Source organism: Octodon degus, unplaced genomic scaffold, assembly GCF_000260255.1.
Source record: "Octodon degus isolate 3935 unplaced genomic scaffold, OctDeg1.0 scaffold00011, whole genome shotgun sequence".
NCBI classification, from domain to species: Eukaryota; Metazoa; Chordata; class Mammalia; order Rodentia; family Octodontidae; genus Octodon; species Octodon degus.
This window is the reverse complement of record NW_004524587.1, coordinates 8,155,360-8,177,969: the sequence shown is the minus strand read 5'-3', so window position 1 is coordinate 8,177,969 and position 22,610 is coordinate 8,155,360. Positions and strand designations below refer to the sequence as shown.

At 56.7% G+C, this 22,610-nt stretch overlaps 2 protein-coding genes across 9 annotated transcripts in view; one reads left to right on the top strand and one right to left on the bottom strand.

Moving 5' to 3' along the window:
• Positions 1-6: 6 nt before the first annotated feature.
• On the top strand, positions 7-16,561 carry Mtss1l (MTSS1L, I-BAR domain containing). Of its 5 annotated transcripts, none has more exons than XM_023709162.1 (15): positions 7-182; positions 4,251-4,312; positions 4,395-4,468; positions 5,085-5,169; positions 5,247-5,338; positions 5,571-5,645; positions 5,964-5,972; positions 6,799-6,956; positions 7,218-7,325; positions 8,161-8,258; positions 9,750-9,873; positions 14,520-14,594; positions 14,930-15,106; positions 15,282-15,447; positions 15,562-16,375. In XM_023709162.1, the coding sequence occupies exons 1-15, from the start codon at positions 114-116 to the stop codon at positions 16,347-16,349; spliced, it is 2,160 nt and encodes a 719-aa protein (XP_023564930.1). In that variant the 5' UTR covers positions 7-113; the 3' UTR covers positions 16,350-16,375. The 5 variants fall into 5 exon arrangements, with proteins under 5 accessions (XP_023564930.1, XP_004625853.1, XP_004625854.1 ...); XM_004625796.2 differs by having other exon boundaries at positions 9,654-9,873; XM_004625797.2 differs by lacking the exon at positions 5,964-5,972 and having other exon boundaries at positions 15,562-16,561.
• A 567-nt stretch (positions 16,562-17,128) lies between these two features.
• Positions 17,129-22,610, bottom strand: part of Il34 (interleukin 34) — an 83,256-nt gene continuing 77,774 nt past the window's right edge. For 2 of the 4 annotated variants that reach the window (XM_023709163.1, XM_023709164.1), the window contains exons 6-7: positions 20,246-20,311; positions 17,129-17,442 (exon numbers count right to left, since the gene is read on the bottom strand). In XM_023709163.1, the coding sequence (XP_023564931.1) occupies positions 17,155-17,442; positions 20,246-20,311 (354 nt within the window). In that variant the 3' untranslated portion in view covers positions 17,129-17,154. Of the gene's footprint in view, positions 17,443-18,351; positions 19,711-20,181; positions 20,312-22,610 lie in introns of those variants that run through there. The other 2 variants (XM_004626002.2, XM_023709165.1) reach the window with 1 other exon arrangement.

Sequence of the window (22,610 nt, the reverse complement as noted above, 5' to 3'; positions counted from 1 at the left end):
GCTGCAGGCGGAGGCCCAGCGGCCGGAGCAAGCGCCCCGAGGCCTGGCACGGCCCCTCCCCTACGCCCCCTGCGCCCCTGAGCGCCCGGCGCCGCGGCCCGCCCGGCCCGAGCATGGAGACAGCAGAAAAGGAGTGTGGCGCCCTGGGCGGGCTCTTCCAGGCCATCGTCAACGACATGAAGGTAACCGGGGTGCGGCGGGACCTGGCGCGCGGTCGCTGGTGCCCTCTGGGGACGCGTGGCAGCGGGTGGCCGTACCCTGCGGTATCGGCGCGTCCTTGTGTCAGCGCGCCCAGCCAGCATCCCCTTGCGCCCAGGTCTTTGGGTGCCTGTCTAGGGGGTGTGGGTGCTCGTGGGTTGGGGTCCCCGTGCAGTGCCCAGGGCCCCGCGAGGAGCAGCTCTGAGCCTGCGCGTACTAGGGCTCTCTGCTTCCCAGACCCCCAAACCATGAATGGGATTTGGCCCCAGGGCCTCGTCTCTATGGCCTTTGAACAAGTCTGGGGTCCCTCCAGTCTCCATTCCCTTCCACCACAATGCCGGTCAACCCCCAATGACCCAAGAACCCAGACAATGCTGTCACTACCGAAGCAGGAAAAAAAATAATAAAAGAGACCATTAACTCTTTCCCCACCGGCCTTGGCCCGACCCTGCGACAGCTGCCCAGCCACCACCAGCCCCCCTCCGCAGCCACCCCAGCTAGCTACCAGACTCCAAGGTCTCTGGGCTGGATGTCCCTACATCCCAAGGATGGGCCTTATCATCACCTTGGGAGCCAGGCAGCAAGGCTAGGGCTGGAGGCACCACCCCATGGGAGCGCTTTTCTTACTGTTCTTACCCAGGCTGTGGGCACCAAGCCCCCCTCACTTATGCTGATTACCCAAGGTCAGGTAGGAACAGGCCACCAGTTTCTGCTCACCCTGCCAGGTGGGGAAACTGAGGCCTAGGAATGACTCAAGGTCATTAAGGAGAATGTTGGACCCTGCCCTGACTTTAGCTCTCATTGTTCATCTCCCCCAAAGAGACCAGGGTTTGACAACACTGACTGCTCCAGAGAGGGCCCAGCTCCAGTGACAGGGGAGGGGCAGGAACCAGCGCTCCTACCCTTCTCCTCTGGTCCCTTCTTTGTCATAGGATGATGGGGCAGGATGGAAGAATGGGCCAAGATCTGGGTTCCCATAAGAACCCCAAGGGCCTCACTTCCTACTGCACATATACTCCCCAAGTATACTGCCCAGTCCTACCGGGCCTGGGCAGGGAGGGGAGACACCACGTACTCTAGTTTGACCCACCCAAGAGTTCCAGGCGGCCACTTTAGGAGGTGGACAGCTGCAGGCAGGCAAGAGCTTGGGGCTTCCTCCCAGTACTGGAGATGGGGGTCAGCTGCCAGATCCCTGCCCCTGAGAAAGGAAGACTCCTGAAGCCACCCTGATACGACTGCCCAGTGAACAGCATGTGAGTGCCCCACACCATGGCACACAGTTCCCCAACCTCTACCCTGGCATCTCCACGTCCAAGTCCCTTCTACTGGCCCTCAGCAGCATGTGGCCATCACAGCCCTTTCGGGCGCTGGCAGCCCAGACCACCTCGGTTGGCCACCGCTGGGCCAGCTGAGGGTGGGAGCTGCCCACATCTCCTCCAGCTGGCAGCTGCACAGCATACACTGCAGCAGCAGCCGCATCTGCCTGGAGAGAAGCTGCACTGTGTCCACTCACTCCCTGCCAACCACAAGGAACTTGAGGGCAAGGCCAGTAGGGCTCAGGACAATCGATCAGGTCGGAGTGGGAGGCCCTAGCCAGGTGGTGGTGGGATTTGCAATGGGAGGCAAATGGGAGTTGTTCAAGTGTGGGGACGCCACAGGCTGATGACACAGGCATGTGTTCAGGAACAGAGCAAGGTTTGGGCCACCTAGAGGCCAGGGGGCTGGAGTCCTCATGGGCTGTGGGCTGGCCGTCCAGATCCAAAGACTGAGAGAGTCCACAGGGCCCCAGCCCTGGGCTAAGGATGGCAAAGGGAGAAAGGGAGAGCTTGGACAGCCATAGGAGGCCAAAAGCTCAGGGCTGGGTCACTAACTACTCACCCAGAGTGGTCAGGGACTGACCCGGCCAATAGACTCGGGCACAACACCCCAGCAGACTTGCGTGGCTCCATCCAGACCAAAGGGTCATACTCTTCACCTCCCACTCTGGAGTGACAGTGTCACCCAAGCAGGAGGACGCCTCCCAGAGGTGGTGCCTGTGGCTCTCAGCCACGCTTCCCACCTGCCAGGCCCCATGTCAGGCGTGTTCCCTGCACTGAGTGCCCCCTGGAGTTCATGCCTGACCCCAGCAGGAGGTCTGTCTCCTGAATGTACAAGTGATGAAAGCAGGCCTAGTCACCTAGAAAGCCCCCTTTCTGGAATAGAGCCTGGGTTGCTCCTCAGTGCACATTTGGGCTGCAGCAGCCCCATCCATCCCATCTGTCCCTCCCCATACTCTGGAAACCCACACCCGTCAGGTGTGGGGATCACACTCAGACTCCATCCCCATCCCTTCCACCCCTACCACCTCACCCCCTGTGGCCCCAGCAAGTTACCTAACATCAGCAACACCCCATTTCCCCATCAGTGAAAGGAGACAGTTCTAGGCCGCACCATTCACTCACTGCAAAGCCCAGGGCCTGGCTCTGACTCAAGGGTACCAGGACCCACCCCCACCCCCACCGGGGCACTGGCCGGCTCAGGCCCTTTCTTCTCCCTTTGTCAGATCCTTTATGACTTTTGGAGATAAAGAAGAGAGAATCACTGGGCCTGATGTCTCCCACACCCTATTAGCTCCCCTCCCCTGGGACAGCTCTCTGCAACTATCTTGGGGATACCTAGGGGCCTAGGGTGTCCCAGGGACTGCACCAGGGAGTGTCCTGTCTCGGCCCAGGAAGGAGCATTTTCTCGGTACCTGGCAGGGGGAGGTCTTAGCAGTGTCCAGGCTGGGTGGGGCCTAGGTGGTGGGAGGGGGTCCCCCTTTCAGAACCCCCTGCTGGCCAAAACCTGGTCAGCTCCTCAGGACCAAGAGGGACGGCCTCCCAGGCCCGTTTGCCCTGTGCCTGTGTGAGGACAGCCCACCCACAGCCACCTCCTCTTGTTCCAGCCTCGACGCACTTCTCAAATATTTGCTTTCCCTGGACACGGGCTGAGCTAGGCCATGAGGGGAGGGCATTTGTGAGGTTCCTAAAGCAGCCCTGGTCCTTTCTGCTGCCCCCCCCCCACCATGGACTCGGCCTGGAGTGGCCAGCTCCAACCCTCCCTGTGGCTGTCGCCAAGCAAAGCCTCTGAGCCTTTAGGGCCTGGAGTCCCTGCCTGCCCCTCTCTTGGGAAAAGCTCCACCTCCCCCACCCCCATCCTCTAAGCCCTTTCTACCAGGGCTGCCCTTCGAATGCAAGGCCTCCCCAGTGCCTTCAGCCCAGAGCTGAGCTTCCTCCATACCCCGCATCAGTGGGGAGAACATATTAGCCAGAAAAGCCCCTTAATCAGACTGGACAACTTGGTCATCAGGAGCCCGACCTCCCTTTTGGGAAACCCCCTCCCAGCAAGGAACCCTGGGCCAGGCTGGGATAAAGGCCACACTGTTTCCCCTGGAGGGGAGGGGAGTGGGGGGTGGAGAAAGGTGGCTCTGTTGCCCACACAAGGCCCCATTCAGCCCCAGGCCTGGTTGTCCTGGGCAGGCTGGCCAGGCCCTGCAGCAGCCTCGGTCTCCCCAGGCCTAGGAGCCACTGCTACTAGCCTGGGCTGGTTGCCGGCCGGCAACAGCTTCCGGAGCCCCCATCAACCTGGCTGTCGTGAGCCCTGCCAGCCTCTAGCCTCCACGGGAGCCTCTGCCCCCAGGGTGGGCAACAGGTTGGTGCCTACCATCCTAGCGGTGTCTGGGGTCAATGATGCTAAGATCTCTGCCAGACCCCTGGAGAGCCAAGACACAGGACCTGCCATCAGCTGCTTGCATCTCCCCAGAGGGAGGACGCAGGATGAGCCAAGCCCAAGCCTCCCTCATGCCTGGACCAAGCTTCCTGTCCCCTAGGCCATGGCCACTCTCAGATTGCCTCAAAGCCTAGCAGCACATACCTCTAATCCCAGCACTTATGAAGCTCAGGCAGGAGGATCACCATGAGTTTGAATCCTATCTCAAAAAAAAAAAAAAAAAAAAAAGGCCTCAAGTCTGGACAGCATGTAGAGAATACAGCACCGTCAAAAAACTCTCCCTTCCTCTCCCCACCCCCTGGCAGAGCTCCTACCCCATCTGGGAGGACTTCAACTCCAAAGCCACCAAGCTGCATTCCCAGTTGAGGTGAGGCTGTGTGGCACCCCTGCTGGGGAGGGGCGGGCAGAGGAGGCGCCCCTCACCCACTGACTGGCCACCACCTCCACAGGACCACTGTGCTGGCTGCTGTGGCCTTCCTGGATGCCTTCCAGAAAGTGGCTGACATGGCCACCAACACCAGAGGTGGGGATGGGCAGAGCTAGCTAGCAACATGTGGGGTGGGCGGGCAGAGCGCGGGCCGAGTCAGGCATGGGCCAGGGACAGGAGCCCAGGCCCCAAGAGGAGGCTGGGCTGGTTGTGCAATGAGCCCTTCGTCACAAGGGGCATGCACATGGGAATGGGGAGTGGAGGCAGGAAGACTTGGGCAGGGGCTTCCTCTGTGCTGGTGACCCCTCGGCAGCCATTCATCCTCCTCTGTGGTGAGTCTCTGGCCTTTTCTTACTCATCTCCAGTTCCTAGGGCCCTGGTCCTCGGACTGGTGAGAACCCTGGCTGGTGCCCTCACACCCCATCTGGGCACTCCCACAGGGGCTCCTATGGGGCTGCTAGGGAATTTTATGGGCTGTTCCTGGGGCAGGCCTGTTCCAGCTGGGACAGAGAGGAGGCTCCATCCTAACCAGCAACGCAAGCAGCTGCCCGAAGTCAGGATGGCTGGGCCCTGGTTCCTGTGCCCTGCAGGATGGCCATTGGTGGGGCTCCCTGCAGGGCTCAGTCTTTATTAGCCGGCCTGCCCCCTTGTGGCCACAGAGGGGACTGCGGAGGCCCTGGCCCAAGCCCACGCTGTGCCCTTGACTTGCCAGGGGCCACGCGGGACATTGGTTCAGCACTCACGCGCATGTGCATGCGCCACCGCAGCATTGAGACCAAGCTGCGGCAGTTCACCAAGTGAGTAGGTGTGGCAGGGTGCTCCCGAGCCCCTGAGACTCCCCTCTCCACAGCCTGACCCCAGCTCCCGCCCACAGTGCGCTGCTGGAGAGCCTCATCAACCCACTGCAGGAGCGCATCGAGGACTGGAAGAAGTCAGCCAACCAGCTGGACAAGGACCACGCGAAAGGTGGGACAGGACCTCATCTGGGTCCCCCCGCCCCCGGAATCCTATGGTAGCCTCTTTTTTCTTTTGCTATTTTTGTTTTTTGGGAGTTGTTCACCGTGTAGTTTAGGCTGGCCTTGAACTCACTTTGTAGCCCAGGCTGGCCTCCAATTTACAGCAATCGTCCCATCTCAGCCTCCCAAGTGTGCACCACCAACCACCTCTGGCCTTATAGCTTATTCTTTACCTGCTGCAGAGTACAAACGAGCCCGTCATGAGATCAAGAAGAAGTCGTCAGATACACTGAAGCTGCAGAAGAAAGCGCGCAAAGGTAAAGCCCAGAGCATCCCACTGAGGCTCAGTTCCGCGGCCCCACTCGAGCCCCCACTGCCTAGTGGGCACCTCCAGGGCATCACTGTGGCCAGAGGAGCCCTGTCCCCCACATGAGATCCTCCAGCCTGCCGGGTGGGACAGAAGGAGCAACCTGCCCCCCAGCCCAGCCCAGGCCATCCCTTGGGAGACAGCAGGACCCATCCCCAGGCCCAGGCCCCGCCCCGCCCCAGGAGTGGCCCTGTCCATCCGGCTGTCTTTCACACATTCTTTCTTTCTCTGTCTCTCCTCCTCTCCTCCTTCCACATCCTTCCTGTAGAGCTACTTGGTAAGTCAAATGTCCGTCCCTCCAGCTGCTCCTCCTGTCCTTGTCGCATTTGTCTGTCTACCCCCAGCTCAGGGCCATTGGAAGGACCCTCTCCAGGCCAAGGAGGAGCAAGAAAGTGGTCTGTGCACCGAGGGAGGGGCTTGGGCCACAGTCCCCTGGGCCCCTGGGGCCCAGGCCAGGGTTGAGTCCCAGGCCTCTGCGGGTCAGTCTGCCAGGCCAGGAGGGGTCGGTGGGTTGGGCCAGGCAGGCTGGGGCACGCTGTCTCCACCAGGCCAGCCAGCTCCGTCTCTGTTACTTCCTGCTTCCCCTCACCGCTGCCTCCACATTATCCTCTTACCTCTCTCTGTCTCTCTTGCTGCTTCTCCATGTCGCTATGTGTCCGCGTGCACTGCTTCCCAAGCCCCATGGGGCCCACACGGCACCACTCCCTAGGCCACGCTCTGAGCTATCCTGACTCCTGCACCTCCTAGGGCCTGGCCTACAGCTGAGCCTTTGCCCTGCTTCCATGTCACTGCCCTGTGCCTGGGAGACAAGGGGTGACATCAGGGGCCAGCAAGGGCATCCTGGGCGTGGGGGCCTGCATGGCCAGTCTGGCCTGGCCCAGAGCCTGTGGCTGTACGGCGTGGTGTCTTCCCCGTACATGTATCCATCCATCCTCTCTGCCTGCTCTGCTGGGACCAGCCCCTCAGTCCACCTTCCCCAGTCCCCTGGTTTCCCCTGGTAGTGCCCAGCCCCATGGCCAGGGGTGCCACCGTGGGGGCTGGCACCCTGGGTATAGCAGACTGGGCCAGCACCCCCAGCACGGCATCTCCTCCATACTCCCCAGGGAAAGGAGACCTGCAGCCCCAGCTGGACAGTGCCCTGCAGGACGTCAATGACATGTACCTGCTGCTGGAGGAGACAGAGAAGCAGGCTGTGCGCCGGGCCCTCATTGAGGAGCGAGGCCGCTTCTGTACCTTCATCACCTTCCTGCAGCCTGTAGTGGTGCGTCTCCAGGGGATCGGGCCCCAGGGAGCAGGGCTAGCCCCAAGGAGACATCCTGACCTTTGGTGACACTTGTCTGTGATCCCTGAGTCTACCCAGGGCCACATTCTTAAAATCAGATGTGGTACTTCAACACACACTGCTTTAGTCTTGAATGGGCATCTGGCCAGCCCTGGAGACGCTGCCAGCCAGGTGGGGTAAGGGGAGAGACTTGCGCAGGTGAATGACCGGACCATCGGGTCTCCTGGGCTGCTTCTTCAGAATGGCGAGCTGACCATGCTGGGCGAGATCACCCACCTGCAGGGCATCATCGACGACCTGGTGGTGCTGACCGCGGAACCCCACAAGCTGCCTCCCGCCAGTGAGCAGGTGTGATGCGCCCTGTGGCTGAGGACCGGGGCAGGGCAGGTCCCACCCTCAGCTGGGTCCATAGAGGAGAGAAAGGGACAGCATTTGGGGCAGGAATGTAGGAGAACAGAACAGATCCCTTCCGGCAGCCACTGTGGGACTGCCCAGGAGCACAGGCCCAGGTGAGGGATGACTGCGCAGGGCCCACAGAGGTCTCACGTGGAGAGCAGATGCGTGGAAACCCCAGATCAGATTTCTGGGGCTTGGCCCTTACAAACCTTGTAGGCCCTGGCTGCCACCCACACCCAGAAACCCTGTCACCTACCCTAGACCCAAGCATACCTATGTGCTTCATTGTCCCACTGCACAGCCCACGTGGCACAGCACACGTCGGCACCACCTGAGTGGCCAGCACCTTGCTGAGCGCCCTCCACGGGACAGATCATTGAAGCTTCCTGGTGTGCCCTAAGATGAGAACTATTGGCCCCAGTTCATAGGAGAAAGTAGAGAGTTGGAGCGTCTCTCATGTCCTGGCTCCTCTGCCAGTGACCTGTGTCCTCTTCTCTCCTGTCCCCTGCCTGGCCTGGGCTGGGCTCAGAGTTCCCAAACCCATAGTCTGTGTGAGCTAAAGGGGCTCAGAGAAGACAGCGTCATGGCATGTGCAGTGTGTGTGCATCTCTCAGCCCAGGAAGGAGCTTGCTTCAGCAGAGGCTGGGGGGAGGCCAGAGATGCTTAAGTCAGGAACAGGGGGCAGCTAGCCTTAGCACCTTGCTGAGCGGCCCTGAAAACCCGTAAGGCTCTCTGCAGGTGAGAGGCTGCCTCTAGTTCAGCAACCCCCATCCATGTCCCCATGCAGGTAATCAAAGACCTAAAGGGCTCAGACTACAGTTGGTCCTACCAGACCCCGCCCTCATCACCCAGCAGCTCCAGCTCCCGGAAGGCCAGCATGTGCAGGTTGGTGGGGAGAGGGCTCATGCATAGGAATGGCAACTCTAGGAGGAAACAGGCAAGCACCCAGCAAAGCTGCATCAGGACTGCTTCCGGTCCGGGAGTCCACACCACTGTCCAGTACCTGAGGAACTGTCAAGCGCACAGGGGAAACCTGCCCAGCCATCTGTCCTAAGAGTGCTGCTGGAGCATGCATTTATTGGCAGAAAGGAGATGACAGTAGCCTCCATTGCAGAGTACTAACTATGTGCCAGGTGCCACACATTTTCTTCAGTGAATTCTAACACCCCTGTGTCAGACATAGTGTTGTCTCCATGTCGCACATTGAGAGACTGAGGCACAAGGTCCTAGCTTGTAACCACTGGACTCTTACCAAGCCTGGGACAGAGTAGGGTGATAGTAAGAAGCTAAGATCAGGGAAGGGTGCAAAGGTGTTTGGGAACCAGTACTGAGGTCACAAGGTAAAGGTCCCTTCCGCCGCAGTCTGTCTGTTTCCTGGAGCTAAAGCCCAGGCAGCTACCTCAAGCTCCATCCTTGGGCGCCCCAGGATCTCAGAGCCAGAGAAAGGCCCAGAAGCTCACCCAGCCACCAGCTTGGCTCTGGTTGGGACGTCCTCCCTCATGCTAGCACTGGAGCAGACTTAGGAATCAAGGCTTGCAGACAGGGAGGACGTTGCGCACAGGGCAGGCTGCTACCGGAGAGGCCAGGCCTAGCGGTCACTTCTTTCCTGGGGCTGTTGGAGCCGCCTATAACCTTGAACAGGTGGCCATCCCAGGAAGAAGTGTTGATCTCAGGGTGACCCATGGCAAAGGAGGGGGGTCAGGAGACTCCAGGGTCACACTCAGGAGGAAGGCAGCCTTCCCTGCCAGGAAACAGCCTAGGGCAGAAAGGGCTTTGTGGAACAGAGGGTCAGAGCCATAGAGCACTTGGCTGTCCTCAGGAGAGGGGATGAGGAGGGCAGTGGGCTCCAGGCCCCCCAAGGGGGCCTGCCACCTCCATGCCCAGAGCTGAATGTCCACTTGGACTGGCAGAGTTTGGCAATGCCCACACTTGTGTCACTTGTTTTGTGTTGATGCCTGCTGATTCCTTTTACCCATTTTTAACTTAAGGACGAATGTTCTTAAGGCAGAGGGGAAGGCAAGGAGACTGCCTTGTCCTGGCATGCCCTCCTGTGCTCCCCGGCGTTGCTCCCCGACACAGCTAGGGGTCCCCTGCCCCGCCACCCCATCCCGGAATCCAGCACCTCTGTGGTCCCAGGGGCCTCAGGACCTCATAGTCTGACATTCTCTTTTCCTCCCTTTACCCTCACCTTTCTCCCACCCTCGTCTGTTGCCCTCCCCTCCACACACACCCCTGTGTCTCCCCGCCTGGCCGCTGGGCCCTCCTCCTTCACTCCCTCAGTGCCCCCAGCAGCAGTGGCAGTGCCAAGGGTGGCGGAGCCCCATGGCCTGGGGGCGCCCAAACATACTCACCCAGTTCCACCTGTCGCTACCGCAGCCTGGCGCAGCCAGCCACCACCACCCGCCTCTCCAGTGTCTCCTCGCACGACTCTGGCTTCATCTCCCAGGATGCCACCTACTCCAAGCCTCCCTCACCCATGCCTTCAGACATCACCAGCCAGGTGAGGGGACATCAGAAGGACCACTTGGGGTGGGGTGCTGCAGCCCCGGGCGCTTCACAAGTGGGGCCACTAGGGCTGTTAAGACGGGGCCCAGGGCTGCTATTCTGTTCTGTCCTGTCCTGATATCCATTGCCGTCTCTGGTTCATGTTTGTTTTGTTTTGTTTTTGACACCAACTTGCTCTATAATTCAGGCTGCCCTTAAACTTACGGTGTAGCTGAGGCTGGCCTCGAACTCAAGGCAGACCTCCTGTCTCAGCCTCCTGAATGCTGAGATCACGGGCATTCACCACCACGCCCAGCAATCTCTTCACTTTTAGACTATGTTACTATGTTTTATTTTTTTTTATTTATATTTATTTATTGTGTGTGTGTGTGTGTGTGTGTGTGTGTGTGTGTGTGTGTGTGTCTGTGTGGCCAGCTCAGCCCACCAGGGGGCGGGGCTGGCTGGCATGTGGTGCTGGGGGATCGAACCGTGGTCCCTGTGCTTTGCCAAGCTTGTTCCAAGTAGGTGCTTTAGACCACTGAGCCATCTCTCCAGCCCTGTTACTATGTTTTAAATGAGTATTATAAACAGCATATGGCTGGATTTCCTTGTTTCATCCAAGCTAATGATACTGTGTCACGCACACACGTATGTGCATGCGTGTGTGGGTGTGATACTAGGGATGGAACCCAAGGCCTCACATATGCTAGACAGGCTCTGTAGCCCCAGAGCGGTGTCCCCAGTCCTACTTTTATTCTGATGCTAGGATTCCAATGAAACGAATGTTGCACACTTTCTTTCCACGTCTCCAATTCGTAGTCTTAATCCCCTTGTCTCTCCACACCACATTCTGGCTAAGTTGTCTTCTAATGTACTTGTTCCCTGTTTTGTTATTTGGCCTTCCCACTGAGGGCTTTTCTTTTAACTCTTTACTGTGCAATCATTTTAAACTTCTAGAAAAGTCACAGAGTCCTGAGACCCCAGCTACACTCCCTAGTCTCCTACAGCGTTGCTGTCCTAGGTAACAGTTTTCAAAACCAGGAAATGAGTGCTGGCGTAGCACTAGTACCCGATCCAAAGAATTGTCCCGTGTTTTGCAAGCTTCTTTTCTGCTGCCTTGCTCTGGCCTGGGAGCCTATACAGAATCCCACATTACATTTAGTTTTTGTGTCATCGGAGCGTCTGTCTGTGAGTTTCTCAGTCCTGTCCTCCTTCCTCTCATACCTTTGATGCTTTGAAGAACACTAGCCAAGTCTTTGTTTTGTTTTGTTTTTTCTAGACAGTGTCTTGCTATGCAGTTCAGGCTGGCCTTGAGCTCACTTTCTGGCCCAGGCTGGCCTTGAACTCACAGCAAGCCTCCTGCCTCAGCCTTCTGGGTGCTGGAATTACAGGCATGTGCCGCTGCCCCCAGCTTGGTCGTGTATTTTGTGGAATGTCTCTCAGTTGGGTTTGATCAGGCTCATCCCATGCGGAAGGAGAGGTCAGTCATTTTGCAGGACCACAGAAGTGCCACTGTGTCCTCCTTAGCACATGGGATGAGCCACACACTGTGTCTCATGCCTGGTGACACCATGGTCCTTGGCAAAGTGGTATCTGCCAGGCTTCCCCACGGTAAGGTCCTAAGTTTCCCCTTTCTCATTAATCACGATCTTGAGGAGATGCTTTGAGACTCCAGATATCCTGTACTTCATCAGACTTCAGCGTCCACCAATGATCCTTGCCTGTGGCAATAGTAACATGCCTATTTCCGTCACTCCTCTTGCATTTATTTAGCAGAATTCTGCTGTAAAAATACCTCTTCTCTCTCATTTATTTATGTAGTCAATTACTTATTTATACCAGTATGGATTCATAAATATTTCCTTGATTCTGTGGGCTGTAATCGATTACTACTGACTTGTAAGGTCTTCGTTATCCACGTAGCCTGTACGTGCAGAGACGTAAGTGCGTCCTAAGGGTACAGCTCCATGACTGCACGATCCACCCTCGCCCATGTAACCAGCCCCCAGCACAAGTCGTACTCACCCTGAAACCCTTGTAGTCTCCCAGTCACTGCTGTACCCAGTGTGGACTAGGTTAGTTCTGCCTTTCTTCTTTTATCTTTTTTTTTTTGTCTTTTGGAGACAAGTCTCACTATGCAGTTCGGGCTGGCCTCAAACTCACAGTGATCCTCCTGCCACAGCCTCTCAAGAGCTGGAATTACAGGCATGCGCCTCCTCACACCTGGCCCTTTTATCTTTTATATAAGCAATTTTATACAATGACATATATGTTCATTATTGTGTACATACGCCCGTGGAATCATACAGTAGGATTTTTTGTCTGGCTTCGCTTCTTTGGCGCTCTGTTGTGAGTCGGCTGCTGTACGTGGCGCTGTGCACCACTCTTCCGCCTAGCCGCTAGTGTGTGGCTAGCGTCTACGCCGCCCTTCTGCATTTGCTGGACACTGCATGGCTCCCAGTTCAGGGGCTGTGGTGGAGCCGACGGTGCAGCGAACGTCCTAGCATATCTGCCAAGTCCCGGAGGGGCACGCAGTTGGGCATGGGTACCACCTGACAGTTCTCCAGCGTGACTACTCTAGTTCACTCTGCTGACAAGGTTAGCACAGTTTATTGTCATGCGCTGGGAAGAGGTTAGGGGCCTGGGTGTGTCCAGCTGGCTGTCCAGCTGGCTGACAGGTCTGTCCTTGTGCCAGCCCTCCCTTGGAATGATTGTGACCTTGCAGGAAATCTTGACATCCTCCTGCTTTAACCTCCCGAGGGTTGGGATCGCAGGCATGCACCACCACTCCAAGCTTTACAGTTGATTGTTTTCTGGTCTTGTATCCATTAACTTTCTTAAAGTCTGCTTACTAATTCTGATCATTTGTGGTGTGTTTTCAGTAGTTGTGCTGCTGCTAATAGCGATGGTCTTATGTCTCCCTTTCCAGTGCTTCCATGTTGTGCTTTCTTCTCTTGCTTTACTGCACCAGCTAAGATTTCCAGTGCTGAGCAGAAGTGCTGAGAGTGGGTGTCTGTCTATCTTTTTCTCAACCTTAAAGAGAAAAATATCAATATTCATGCAGATATTCTCTGTCAGATTAAAGATACTCCTTTCTATTTCTGGTGCTTCAGAGGGGTTTTTTTTGAGCATCTTGGTCCCTGGTTTTCATGAATGGATATTGGACTTTTCCATTGACTTTCCAAATCTCTTTTCCCATTGAATTTTTAGTTTAGCGGTCATAGTGAGAGAAGTCTGAGAGTATTATTTCCTCTGAATCTTCACCTTGGTGCTCTGTTCCCTTCTTTTTTGGTCACCTTGTTCCTGGCTTCAGGGGTTCTTGTGCTACCAATCAGACAGAGCACTTTGGTGCAGGAATAAGGCTTTAATTCTGCACTCAAACATGAGGCTGAAAACTGTGAGGGACGGGAGCCCAGATGGCCCAATGGACAAAAGTGAACCGCTGTTATGGCACCCATGGGTGGAGTGGTCTCTTGATGTTGTCGCGCATGGAGGTGGCCACTTCATGTAACACTTGTCTCCTATGTCTCTACTGGAGGTGCGCTTGTTACTATGCTGATACGGTGAAGGTAACTAGAGGTTGCATCAGGCAGGATTCTGCACGTCAGGTGTTTGTCCCTTGCCCCCTGGAATTTGCCCCTGATCATCTGGGAAAGCTCCTACTTGAGTTTGGAGTGGGGCAGATCACCTGCCTCTGCTTCTTGGTAGCTCTACAAACCATGTAGTCTTTGAAGGTTGAGTTGATTCCCCACTGTCCCCACCCCCAACCCCGTTGTTACCCTCATTTTGTATCCTTGAAGATCAGTCCACAGTCTGTGTGTGTTAAGCCCAGGAGCTGGAGGGCTGACTTTGTGACTTCCATCTGGGTTCACTGTAATCTGGAGGAAATCTGGGGATCTGCATCAGACCACGGTGCTGCTGGTCCCCCGCCCCACTGCCCCAGCCTAGGTTGCTCATCGCAAATGAGTGCTTCACCCGGCTGCATCTCTGACCACATGCGTTAGTCAGCATCTGCCCCAGAAACCCAGCCACATGGCCCTGTCTCTGCCTTTGTTTCTCTTTCCTTTATTCTTTTCACTAGTGTGGAGTAGAAGGACCTACAGGACACTTAGCGCCCCCTACTGGGGAGTCCCCATTCACACTCAGGCTACTCCAAAGTAGGGCACCCTATGCCCTTCCCCTTCTAGTCCACAGCCACCCCTGGCTCTCTGGCAGCTCTTTGCTGCTGCCCTTCACTGGACTCTTCCTCCTAACCACTGAGCTCTGGCTTCCCCGGGTGGCTGCCTCCCGCCTTCGGTTGTCCATTTGTGGCTCCAGTCCTGACCTGACCCAGCTCCAGCCTCAGAATCATGGTGCTTGCCCACAGGTGCCCATGCATAACCGGCAGCTCCACTCTGTGCCCAAGATGAGGGCTGGGACTCTTCATGCCTCGCCTATCACATGCAGGCCATCAGCTGAGGGTCCTCAGGATGTGCAGCTCCTGGACCGTGCCATTGGCTGGGGGCGCCCTGGGCCACTGCCTTCTGCCACACTACTGGTGGTAGCTGTGACCCTTGGGGGATGTGTGCATGCCGGTGCTGTGACCACAACTGTTGTCTCCTCTCCTCCCTGCCCCCCCGCCGGCCCCCCGTCTGCAACTACCTGCTCGCCTCTGCATGGCAGAAGTCCTCCAGCTCTGCGTCTTCCGAGGCTTCAGAAACCTGCCAGTCTGTTAGCGAGTGCAGCTCCCCCACCTCGGTCAGTGCTCCTGGGCCCAGGACTGTCACCAGCTGTTTACTCTGTGCCCTCCCAACCTGAGGTTGTCATCACAGGGAGGACCCAGGTTTAGCCAGAGAGCTGTGTGCGCATGGCACCTGTCTCTACCAGAGAATCTGCCTGGCACTACCCCCTGCCAATTCCCTTCTAGGACACCCTGTCCTGTCCTGGGCCTGGTGGGATGGAGGGGTCACACCTACCCTTCTGGGCTCTGGTCTTGTCCACAATTGCAAGCCAGAATCCCCTGGAAACCTAGACACCCTTGGCCACTGGCCCCAAGGCCAAGGGTCCCCTTACCTGCCTGCCATACTTCACAGGACTGGACAAAGGCCGGCCCCCATGAGCAGCCCTCAGGCACCACCCTGCAGCGTAGGAAGGACAGAGTTGAGCTCCTTCGAGATGCAGAGCCAGGGCCCGCTAGCACAGGCCCCCTGGGTCCCAGCGGAGAGGAGACACCACGACCCCGGATGTCCCCTGCCACCATTGCAGCCAAGGTAGGTAGCCAGCTCCTGGGGTAGCCTAGCCAGCCCCACTCCTTTGCTCCAGAGTCAATATCAGGAGACCCAGCATGCGGTCTCCAGGACCATCCCCAGCCACCTTGGTAGTGACCAGGGCAAATGAACAGAAATGTGGGGAATGAGGCTTCAGTGTGCAGTTTCTCCCCCTCAGCATGGTGAGGAGGTGTCCCCCGCAGCCAGCGATCTGGCCATGGTACTGACCCGTGGCCTGAGCCTGGAGCACCAGAAGAGCAGCCGGGACTCTCTGCAGTACTCCAGTGGCTACAGCACGCAGACCACCACACCCTCATGCTCCGAAGACACCATCCCCTCCCAAGGTGCGGCCTGCACTGCCGGGGCAGCTGGGGCTGAGCATGCAGTGGGGTGCTGGCCTTCCTTCTCCATGTCCTCCAGGGGGAGGGACCCAGGCCTACCACATCCTATGCCTCTAGGCTCCGACTATGACTGCTATTCCGTGAACGGTGATGCAGACGGCGAGGGCCCTCAGGAGTTTGACAAGTCGTCCACCATCCCACGCAACAGTAACATCGCCCAGAACTACCGCCGCCTCATCCAGACCAAGCGCCCGGCCTCCACTGCCGGGCTGCCCACCGCCGGGCTGCCCACTGCTACGGGCCTGCCCTCAGGTGCACCCCCTGGCGTGGCCACCATCCGCCGCACACCCTCCACCAAGCCCACTGTGCGCCGCGCCCTGTCCAGCGCTGGCCCCATCCCCATCCGGCCACCCATCGTCCCCGTGAAGACACCCACAGTGCCCGACTCCCCTGGCTACATGGGGCCCACACGGGCAGGCAGTGAAGAGTGCGTGTTCTACACAGACGAGGCCGCCTCGCCTCTGGCCCCGGACCTTGCCAAGGCCTCCCCAAAAAGGCTGAGCCTGCCCAACACGGCCTGGGGCAGCCCATCTCCTGAGGCGGCCAGCTATCATGGGGCCGGGACCAGGCTGGCACCAGAGGACGAGGAAGAGCAGCAGCTGGCCGCCAACAGGCACAGCCTGGTGGAGAAGCTTGGGGAGCTGGTGGCCGGTGCCCACGCCCTGGGTGAGGGCCAGTTTCCCTTCCCCACCGCCCTGTCTGCCACCCCCACCGAGGAAACACCCACTCCACCCCCTGCTGCCACCAGTGACCCCCCAGCTGAAGACATGCTGGTGGCCATCCGGCGTGGGGTCCGGCTCCGCAGGACCGTCACCAATGACAGGTCGGCGCCCCGCATCTTATGATAGTGCCAACCTCCCCACCCTGCATGGCCCTGGTGCAGGCAGGTGGCCTTGGTCTGTGAGCCGCGGGCCACGCAGAATGCGGGTATAGCCAGAGCAAGAGCAGCGCCAGGAATGAGGCAAAGCCACTTTGCAGAGAAACACACCCGGGCTGGGTCTTGGTCTCAGCGTTTAACGGGAAGTGACTTTCACAAACCTCACCAGGACAGAGCCTGCAGGCCTGGAGCTGGTTTTGGAGTCAGTTTTATACTTTCCTTGCCTACTCTGTTCCTCCCTGCAAGCTCTGCCTTTTCCAAACTCCAGCGTGTCCACTAGGCCTGGCCAGCCTCCTTGCCTACCTGGCCAGGTCCACCATTCAGCTTCCCTGGCCCCTGCTCCCTGGGGTCCCAGTGCCCCGGCTCTGCCTTGAATGCTGTGGCCCTCTGCTCCCTGCCTGTCCCCTCCTTCTCTTCACCGTCTCTCTGCCTTTCCCAGGGCCCTGTCCAACTGGGGGTCAGGGTGGCTGTGGGGTCCAGTGTCTGGTAGCTGAGGTATCTAATTGTGGTCAGAGTGAAGGGCCAAGGGAGGTGCCGGAAGGCCAAGCCTGCCCATAGGGAAGGGAGCCCAGGGTCCAAGCAGAGTCTCGGGAAGGAGATGCTTGAGGAGCCCTTGTGAGGGAGCTAAGGCCCTCACCCATGAGGGATGGCTGCAGGGGCACAGGACAGCAGGGCAAAGAGTCCAGCGGCCCATAGGGTCACCTGGCCAGTGCATAGCTGTTTCAGATGTGGCGTTCTCATCTGAGTGCATTGAGACTTTAACTGGTGGCACTTCACAGTTTCAGCCACCTTTGGAGTGGGGCTAGAGCCATAGAGGATTGGGGAGGGGGATATTTTATGAGTCTAATAAAATGGAGCTGACCCAGACAAGGACTTTGTGTGGGGCAGGTTGGTGGTACAGGGTGTGTGTCTTTGAGTGCCTGAGATGGGGGTGGTGGGGTGGCAGGAGGAAAAGGGCAGGCTCCCCCAAAGCCAGGGGGAAGATGTGTCACCCTCCAGTGTAGCCACGGGGAGTCTGGAGAGGGCAGGGCTGGGGCTGCCTGGGCTCGGCTCCTGCAGGCCTGCAGTGGGGTGCGAGCCTGGGGAGATTAGCTTTGACTCTCTGTCACCAGAGGAGATGCTATCCCAGGACAGTCCCCACGGCAGACCTGGGCCAGCACCAGCAGTGAGGCCAGGTGGAGGAGTGGGATGCCCTCCTACTCCATGGCCAAGGCCAGGCCAGGTGTGAGCAGGTAAAAGCATGTGCGCCTAGGGCGAGTGGAGGGATGCCAGGTGGTCAGCAGGAAAGAAGGCTCCCAAGGGCGGCATCTCCCTGGGCCAGGAGAGCAGCTTGCTGTGGTCTGGCCAAGTGTCAGGCTTGCACTCCTGGGCATTGCCAAGGGAGGCCAGGTGCATCTGGGGACCTGAGGTGCTTTTGTGCACATGGAGTCCTCACGCCCCCAGGGACTGCTAGTGACCCATCTGTGCAGGTCTGAGGAGAAGCCAAATACCTCCAATCCAGACTGACACCAGACCCCAGGAAAGCAGGTGACCAATTTGATACCCTGGTGTGGAATTTCTGCCCCATCTATCCCGGAAGATTTTCCTAGGCAGCAGATAGCAGGGGATGCAGGATGTGGGAGGGGACAGCAGAGTGGGCAGGCATGGCCTCTGCACTGGGGGTACAGGCAGGTCCTAGGGTTCCCTTCAAGGATGCGCTCACTGCCTTGGGGGGGGGGTCACAGTGGTGGTCATTATGACAAGCCACCCTGCTGGGGAGGGAAGCTGAAGGCCTCCCAGGGAGGGGCAGGGTGGTTCCCACACTCCACCACGCCCTCCCCACCGAGTCCCTGGCTGTACATACTCCATCCCTCGTCTGTCCCGTGACTGCCCACCACCTTCTCATCATTTAGTGACCACCTCGTAGGCCTACCCCCCTTGGGATCCGAGCCAACCATCCCCTGTCACAAACTTTGGTTTGGGGTGGTCTGTCACTCTACATTCGTTTTATTTTTCATTTTGTACAGAGAAATATTCTTTTCAAAAGCGTCTTTTGACTGAAGTAACTTTTCTGGTGCTGTTGTTAACTTGTCCCTTTTTTTTTTAATTTATTTCCCTGCCCCAGGCTGCCCCTCCTGGTGCCCACTCACCCCTTTCCTCCCGACTCCACTCTCCCACCCCCTTCATCCCATCTGGACCATTTTGTTTCTTTTCTTTCTGTCTGTTTTTGGATAAATTCTCTCCTCCCCGCCCTCTTCACTCCATCCTCCCCTTGATTTAAATAGTCACTGCTACAAGTAACAAATGCACTGTGAAGATTCCAGTATTAATAAAGTTGTACTGTAATTAACACCCCTGCCTCCGCCTTGTTTCCCTGCCCCCCTCTCGCCCCTGCAGCCTGGCCATGGTCACCCCAGGTCTCACCGGCACAGGAACAGGCATAGCCAGGGCTCCGGCCTGGACCTAGGTATTTGAGATGTTCCCACTCTGCTTCTCTTGCTGGGGGCTCTCTGGGCAGCCAGGGTGAGTGAGAGAAGATCGCCAGTGTCACTGTTGGCACTCTGACACACACACCTCAGACGCCCCTCGCCCCTCGGGCCTGCTGAGGTGCCACAGACTGGGGCAGGGCTGGGAGGACTGTTAACCCTCGAATGTCCCTAGGTAACGCTCCATCCATGGAAGCCCAGATGCCAACCACCAGCCCAGGGCTGTACTGGCCATACCCTTCATCCGCCCGCTTGCCCTTGGCTGGCCAGGTTCACCATCGCAGATGCAAAGCAAGCCAAACAAAACAAAACAAGCGGCTGTTTAATAGAAAAAGGTAACTAGGAGAGCATCCATTGTGGCAAGATGTGGCATTTGGCTCCACCGTCAGTGCCACCTGGCTAGAGGGCCACGGTGAGGCCTGGAGTCCTACACGGTCCCCGCCTCCACCTGCTGCCTGGAAGCGCAGCTCTGGCTACACTGACCAGAGGAGACTTCAGCACCACCTACAGCCAGGGGACACGCAGCTCCCTGCCACTCTCTGGGGGACAGCCAGGTGGGAAGGCAGAAGTGGAGCCCAGCTCTGACAAAGGGCTTCTCCAAAGGGTGAGAAGTCTCAGGCCAGCCCAACTCCCGGGACTCACCAGTTGTCTGCACATGGGGTCAGGCAGCTCAAGCTGAGAGACCTCAGCCCTGGGCCCTGAACAGGCCCCACACTTAAGCCCAGGGAGCCAGGTAGGAGGTGGAGGGCTTCTAGGGTGCCGGGTACAACTGGGGGGCCACACACTGCAATGAGGGCTCTGCACTGCGTGGCTGAAGACCTGGCACCTCACAGTCCTGCCAGTTTAGGATGGGGCTTTGTTTACCTGTAAGGGATGAAAAGAGAGGCTGCAGGAGACGAAGGGCCAGCCCAGCCTTGCCACTTTTTTTTTTTTTTTTAACTGAGAATTGAATGCAGAAAGGGTTGTTACTACCTCCCCCAGGCCTTTTTTTGTTTGGTTTTTTAGGGAGGACTGGGGATCAAACTTGGGACCTTGTGCTTGCAAGGCAGGTGCTTATGCCACTGAGCTATCTTCCCAGCCCTCCCAGGCCTTTTTTAATGTTTATTTTGAGACAGGGTCTTGCTAAGCTGCCTGGGCTGGCCTTGAATTTGTGATCCCGCTGCTTCAGCCTCCCAAATGACAGGCACCTACAAGCCATGCATTCTTTCTGGTCTCTACTCAGAGCCATCTCGGCTTCCAGAAATAGTCTGTCACTCTGGAGAACAGAGTGTATCCCCCAAGGGCCCAGACCCTGGCCTCCTGCCATCCCAGCCCCACCCACTGGGGGCTCCTTACAGCAAGAGCAGTACAGCAGCTCCATGACCCGGAAGCAGTTGTCCAGCAGGGCTTTGGGCCTCACCAGCTTCAGGCCTGGGGTATTGAGGGCCAACAACACAGCTTCCACCCTGGGGCTGATCTTCACATTCTGAAAAGCAGGAAACCATGAGAACCAGTGACAGATGGGAGCCATGCCACTCAGTGGGGTCACTGGCCTAGTGCTACCCCAGACTTCCTGTGACCAGGAGCCTATGAACTAGGTCGCACCTCTCTGGCAGGCAGGGGAGGTTCAGTTTGTTTGTTTCTTTGTTTCTTCATTTTAGAACTAGGGTCTCAAAGCCTCCCAGCAATCCTCCTGCCTCAGCCTCTTGGGGGTTAGGATTATAGGCACAGGCCACCACACCTAGCTCTCCTTATTTTATTTTATTGTTTCATGACAAGATCTCAATAAGTTGTCCAGGTAGAACTCAAGCTTGCTGCCCTCCTGCCTCAGCCTCCCAATTCCCTGGAATTACAGGCATGTGCCACTGCACCCAGCCAATTTGTGCCCTAAGTCTGGCTTCATTTGTTACAGTACCCTAGAAAAAGCCAAGCTGGATTACCACGTGACCCGGAAATCCCACCCCTCCTGCTACCCTCCTACCTTAGCCTCCCAGAGATCTGGGACCAATGCACAAATTCTGAAAATATGCCAAGTACAAGCCACCACAAATGAAAGGATTCTGACCAGGCATGATTCTACTTTACGCAGTACTGAGAAGAGACAAATACATGGTGACCAAAAGCAGATTACAGGTTCCCAGGGGTGCAGAAAGACAAAAAATGGAGAGCGAATGTTTCATGGGTAGTTTCCTTTTGGGGTAACAGAAGATTCTAGAAATGGGCAGACGTGATTGTTGCCTAGCCCTGTGAACATAACTAATACCACTAAGCTGCACAACTTAAAAGAGGTCAAATGGCAGATTTTATATTATAAAGCATGCTCCCTTGAAGGACAAACCCCCTTGGTCTCTAACGAGAACCTTCTTTGTGTTTATTTACTGAAGGAAACTTTTTTTAAAAAATGTATTTGATATAGGGTCTCACTACGCAGCTTGGACTCATAGTGATCCTCCTCTTTTCAGCCTCCCCAGCACTGGGATTACAGGCATGTGCCACCAGTCCTGGTCAGGAAACCGAATTTTTAAAAAGGAAGGAAATGTAGGACCAGAACAATGTGGACTCAGACTCCAGGCATCTCTAAGTAGATGGAGGCATAACAGCAAGTCATGGAACCAGTCTACAGCTGTTGTGGGTTCCATTTAAGACTTCATTCCGAACACTTCTTTTTTTTTTTTTTAATTTTTATTTATTTGTGTGTGTGTGTGGCCAGCTCAGCCCACCAGGGGGCGGGGCTGGCTGGCATGTGGTGCTGGGGGATTGAACCGCAGTCCCTGAGCTTTGCTAAGCTTGTTCTAAGTAGGTGCTTTAGACCACTGAGCCATCTCTCCAGCCCCGAACACTTCTTACAACTGACAGATCTGCCAGGGCATAGCCTGTGAGCCCAGCACTCCTAGAGGCTGAGGCAGGAGGTTGCAAGTTCAAGCCCAGCCTGGGAAACATGGATTTAGTGAGATCCTGTCTCAAAATTTAAAAAGGATGAGGATGCAGTTCAATATGCTGGGTCTGGCTTCAATCCCCAGTATTAGAAAATATCTTTAAAAAAAAAAAGTGATGAATCTGAAACCCAGGGGTGAAACAGTAACTGGAAGCAACTGTCACCCACTTGCCAAGCCAGACCTTCTACATTATAGGACCACTGGAAGATTTATAAGCAAAGAAAATCTGAAGGGTGCTTCTTCTCTAAGTGTGATCCATCTTAAAAGCCGAGTCACACAACACTGACAGTGTGAGATGAGAGAAGTAAACAAAGCAAAATGGTGCGGACCCAAAACCCCAGCACTCGGGAGGCTGAGGCAGGAGGGTTGCTGTGAGTTTGAGGCCACCCTGGGCTACATGGTGAGTTCAAGGCCAGCCTAGATGACACAGAAAGACCCTGTCTCATAAAACAAGGAAAAAAGAAAAGAGGAAGGAAGAGAAGGAAAAAAAAAGAAGAAATAACAGAAGAAAGAAGAAGGATGAGGAAGAAGAAGGGAGATGTACAGCTACAGGGCTGAGGTGTAGTTCAGGAATTCAGTGTCCAGCACTGAGAATAAAAATAAAAATAAAAATAAGCTAGCTAGGCCTAGATAATAAAAGAAACCCTAGTGCATTGCTTTAATCATGAGAGGCCAGCCGTTGGCAGGCAGGGTGGAGGGCCTCTTCTCTGTTCCCACTTCTTTGTTTTCAGCCAGAAATGCTCCTGAGAAAAAAACCAAGGGTGAAAATGTCCCCTCCATACCCCAATCACCCCAGGAGCCATCAGGAGCCAGCAGGGCCTCACGGGCCCTTTGGGTTGTCCTGGCTGG